General features: G+C 36.2%; 1 protein-coding gene across 1 annotated transcript in view; it reads right to left on the reverse strand.

The window, feature by feature from the left end:
• LOC106776065 (DNA polymerase I B, chloroplastic/mitochondrial) overlaps positions 1-2,613 on the reverse strand; it is a gene marked incomplete in the record, with an annotated part of 20,732 nt that extends 18,119 nt beyond the window's left edge. Inside the window, 2 exon segments of the mRNA XM_014663368.2 lie at positions 1-406; positions 2,114-2,613. Coding sequence (XP_014518854.1) covers positions 1-406; positions 2,114-2,226 — 519 coding nt within the window.
• Between the last annotated feature and the right edge of the window lie 2,885 nt (positions 2,614-5,498).

Raw genomic sequence — 5,498 nt, forward strand, 5'->3', positions numbered from 1 at the left:
AGCCTGTTCCTGACCAGTGGAAGTAACTGCATTCGGCACAACCCTGAACTTATTCTGCAAGTGCATTTCGTGTTTAATTTTAGATAATTTATTACGTTCCACAACCCAGTATTGTGTACCAGGGGTCGTGGGAGATCGAGCTAATCCCCCCCTAATCTTAACCTGACTATTAGAGGGATGTAAAGGACCCAACTCTTCTTCACATCTCCTTTCCTCCAACATGCCATATGACATGTCAGAAAATTTCTTAACTGAAATATGTACAGGAGATTTATGGCTATACTCCACGTCCTTAAATTTATTCAACCCAAAAGATGTTCTCTTTAGGCAGGAATAATCTTTTCTGAAAGACAATGCACTATGTCGAATGATCTTGTTGGCAATCAGAATTGATTGGATTTTTCTTCTGCAAGTTATCATGCAAAGAAAATTAAAAGAAAAAAAATAAAAGGAACCAATCACGGAATATAAAGGCATATTTAGCTTTTCAGTTTAATATGAAGAAGAAACAGCATGAGAACATTCAAGAAAAAAACCCCACAGGTGTGAGCTAAAACAATACATATTTTGACTTCTGAAATGTCACAATTAATATTAGAAAATGCCCATTTTCCAGTATATCATATGGGGCAACGTACTCCACATTTGCATATAGTTAATCCCAGGATCATATGCAGTTGCCAGCTTCTATGTGAGATTGTAACAAACCACGAAGGTTCAAGAAGCTTTCCATTATGGAAGTCAACAACTAACACAAACAATATCATATGCAGTTGCCAGCTTTTATGTGAGATTTTGTATCAAACCAGGAAGGTACAAGAACCTTTCCACTATAGAAGTCAACAACTAACACAAACAATTTTAGCTTAGTCTTTGTTTGATCCGTAATGCAAGACATAGAATTCCAAATAAAAAAGTGTAGAGAAGAGAAAACAATTTGAAGTCCATAGAACTTTGGTATAAGTTACCCTTCACGTTTTCGAGTTTACCATTCACTTTTTAGTAACTTGCCGTTCAATGATGGATTCTTCATTTTAATTTTAACTTTTTAGTCACTAGTTGAAAGCTTAGCAACTAAAAAATTTGAAAACTAATATCAAGACACAAGCAACCGTGAGTGAAATTTATATGGTGACCCCCCTTTTTCTGGTGTGCAGTGCAAAATCTGCATAACCCTGACGAGTTTTCAATTTTACTTTTAATATTGTTCAAATTTGTATACCATTTAGGCCTCGTTCACTTGAGTGGATTTGAGGGAGAGTAATTGAGTGGATTTGAGAGGATTTGAAGGTAATTTTTTTTGCTGTTTATTTGAGTGAATTTGGAGGTTAAAGAGACTGGATTTGGAAGTAAAGTTTGTGAGAATTAGTGTAAGATTTAATTTATATGGTAGATTAAAAAAATTTTTTACTTCCAAATTCATACTCGTTTACCTCCAAATTCACTCAAATAAACAACAAAAAAAATTACCTTCAAATCCTCTCAAATCCACTCAATTCCTCTCCCTCAAATCCACTCAAGTGAACAAGACCTTAAAGTGGAAACCACGTTCAAGCACTGGCAATACCAGAACCGTCCATAAACTGAACATTCACAATCACAAAGTCACAATGTACAACCTTAATAGAAAACCTCCAAACAGATCATGACCAAAATGCTTCAGAGGCCATCTTCTGAATACATACAGACACTCAAATACACTCCACAAAACCCTTTCACAATCAAATCAAACTTCTCCTACAACTTTAATCAATACCTCCCCCACCCCTCTTATCACTTCAGAAACACCCCTAGAACTAGAGACTCCACAACACGTCATAAACAATAAACAAAACCATACTACACAATTCAAATTTAATACCCTCAAACGCAATATTCCCTACATCAAATGTTCAAACACAAAGAAAAACCAAAACCATGAAAACACAAGAGAGTTCAGCTGAACAGTGCTCCAGTGTTCCATAATAGAAAAGCAAATTCTCCAAAACCATCTAACAAAGCAACCAAAAAAAAAAAACCGCGCACATACCAACAACAAACAACATAACACCACCACAAAGACAAAAGTGACACCCAATGGAGAAAAAGATGAAAACTTTGAAGGAAAAGCAACCTGGGGTGTGGTGATTGAGAGGGAGCCAAGAGGGACAGTGAAGAGAGAGCAGCACGAAAGTGGCGGGAACAAGAGGGGCAATATAAAGGGGTGGTCTGAGAAGAGAACCCCATGGTGGCAATCACACCCACAAGCCTCCCCAGCTTTGAGCCTTTTGGGTTGTGGCAGTGGCAAAATGGTAAATAAGAGCCTCAGGGCCTTATTTGAGTTGGAAGAACACAAGTGAGTCTGTGAGTGAACAAGAGTTTATACGGGAAAAGAGGGCGAAAAGGGTGCAAGTGAGTGAGAAAGAGAGAGAGAGGCCATAAACCCTGAAGCTTTGAAAATTCATGCAAGCGCAAAACAGAGAACGCTGTAAAAATAAAAAAATAAAAAAAAGGGAAATAACTTTGGAAAGGGGTCTTTTAATGTTTTTTTTTTTTTTATTGGGAAATTATGCAGAATGTTCGGGTTAGGTTACTAAAGTGCCTGCTGACTACTAAATATTTTGTCACGTTCCTAAGATTTATTTATTTGATAGGAAATGTAGTATATGCCGCTGTTCGCTTGGTTAAGAAGAATATGCATCAAAATAGATAACCGACCGATGGATACATAAACACAGGAAAGGTAAAAAAAAATTATTAATGACTAATTAAGATGTTTAATGATTATATTAAATACGAATATACGTTATTTATGAGTGATTGACAGATTATATTGCGAAAGAATATGGTATTAATAGACAATTAAGATGTATTATTGAATTTGATTATCTAGTTTAATGATTAATTAATATGTTTGGCAATAATACATTAAACTAGATAATCAAATTGTCCAATATTGAATGTTTGGCAATATTGAATTTGATTAACATGCATTATGATCCTAAGTCTGTCGAATGACATCGTTAAGATCAATCGCCTCTTATTTGAGGTATTGTCTACTTTGAAGTGTGGAGCCTTGTTCCAGTTTTATTCTTAAAAAATGTCTTGGAGGATGGAAGGAAGAAGAAGCATTTAAAATGTCTTTGATCTCGACTCTTAAGCGACGTAGGGACTATTGGACATGATAGGAACAAAAGCCCTCTAGTCGAGGTCTAAGGGAAATGAGGGTTCATCCCTAATGGAAGGCTTAAGGGACCAATGGTTCGTCTTAGAACCTTGTTATCAGCCTCACTGTGTGCACCAATGTTTTGATCCCAAGTCTGTTGAGTGACATCATTAAGGTCAACCAAATTTTCTGCTTTTGAGCTTGTGCTCTGTCACGATTTTGTCCTTAAAAGGCACCTTAGAGGGTTGAAGGAGGAAGGAGTATTTAAATTATCTTAGGCCTCAACTTTTAAGAAATATGGAACTATTGGGTGTGGTAGGAAGAAATCAAACCTGCAAATGCAACACACAAGCCTACCTAAAACGGTAACATAAGTTAAGTGTTAAGACCTCGGCAAGTGTACTGAATCGTATCAAGTAATATAAAATGGTAAGACCAAGTATCGTATCCCAGAAGACTCACGACACTAAACAATTGTGTAATTGCTTAACTAATTAAGACCAAAAAACTATTTTGTGGGTTTTAAATGCAATAAAACTAAACATAAACTTTAAATATGAAAATGATCAATTGGGGAAAAACACAAGAGTGAATGGAGGATGTTGATAATATGAGATGATTATGTTGTTGGGGTTTAGATTTCACCTAATCACTTTCATGCATATAAGATTTCATCTTCTTCATTAGAATGTTAATGTCACTTTCTAAATTACTTAAAACCCGATGTCTCGGCGAAAAAAGTCTATCCTTAACTATTAGACCACAATGTCTTACATCCCTAATAATTAATTCTGCATTACGAACTGAAGCTTAAGACAACCAAACGTTTTATCCCTATGTCTAGGCAATAGTTCCCTTAGGTGAAATTCTCCAAACCATGATTCATAAGATATTTCCCAATACTCAGACAAATCAAATATCAAGTCATGAATAGCTAAAATAGAACTAGCATTACGAATAGAACAAAATCACTAACCTTCAATGAAAGAAGCATAAAATAGTTTAGAACATATTCAAATACATGAGAGTTTAAAGGTTACATCTTCCCCAACAACAAATGAGGTTTAATTCTCCAACGTAATGGGAAACCTAGGTGTACAATGGAATGAAAGAGATAGAAAAACCCTAGAAACTGAAGAGGAGAGCTCCCACATCCAATTTTGCCTCCAGTGGGTTGAAAAGTGTGTTTTTGCGCTTCTACCGTTAAAAGATACAAGCCCTAACGTGTACAGGTCCTTAAATAGATTAGAAAACAAAGTCCAAGCCCACCACGCTGGCGCTCAGCGCCCGCACTTAAGGCAAACAGGCGCTGGTGCGAGAGGAGTGTCGTTGAGGGCCCTAAAAGGGGCAACCAGGCAGTGTGCGGTACCTAGAGTCTGGCGCTTAGCGCCCCCTATAGGGCAATCAGGCGCCCATGCGAGACACTTGGCGCTGAGGGCCCCAAAAAAGGGCAACCAGGCATCCTACGACCTTTTGTAGCCTTCTCTTTTAGTGCTTTTTCTGTCCTTTCTGGGTTCTGACTCCTTGATACTTCAACTCCTCTTTCAAATCATTTCAATAACCTACAAAATCAAGGGAATTTAGTGATAAAATAATCAAGTATAACCTCAACTCTCTTATTCACACAAATAAACTAAAACAAGATTTTAAGCAAGTTTTTAAGTCAAATAGAGTTGATTTAATATAAAAGTTGCATCATAGATAACGATAAATTCAACCGTTATCACAACCCCAAACTTGAAACTTTGCTTGTCCTCGAGCAAAATGTAACTTGGCCTAAACAAAATAACAACACTACAATGGTTTAACACACCAAAAAGCATTTTCTTCTAAGACAAATAAGTTAGTCATGTCTGCTTATCATAGAAATATCAGTCAAGATGTAATGATTCTTAGCCAATCAAGCTTCAACTTTGGTGCTCACATACTCAAAGAATATACAACAGATGAAAAAACCTTATGAGTGATCAACCAAGCAAGCAAGAATGTTATCATATAGTACATGAAACTATTCCTTACCAAGGAAAGTGTTTCACTCAAACTCAAAGGTGTATAGTGAGGTGACTATTTCACTCTACCGTCACAATGTCATATAAATCAACTTTGTCTTTCATTTAAACAACATCAAACAAATTCACAAGCATGTTATCATCACAAGAACTTTTTAAGGCTTGTAATGTGGTTGGGCTAAGAAGAAAAATTGGTTTTTCTGCACAACAAAGCTTTTTGAGTTAAGAGAATGAACAATTTACTTCATAATTTAACATCAATCTCTTTTTCTCCTTTTCACTTGAGAAACCACTTCTCAACTCAATCCCAACTTCTATTCATTGAGTTCATCCTTTCTTATTCT

The sequence above is a fragment of the Vigna radiata genome, chromosome 10 (genome assembly GCF_000741045.1).
Source record: "Vigna radiata var. radiata cultivar VC1973A chromosome 10, Vradiata_ver6, whole genome shotgun sequence".
Taxonomy (NCBI): Eukaryota; Viridiplantae; Streptophyta; class Magnoliopsida; order Fabales; family Fabaceae; genus Vigna; species Vigna radiata.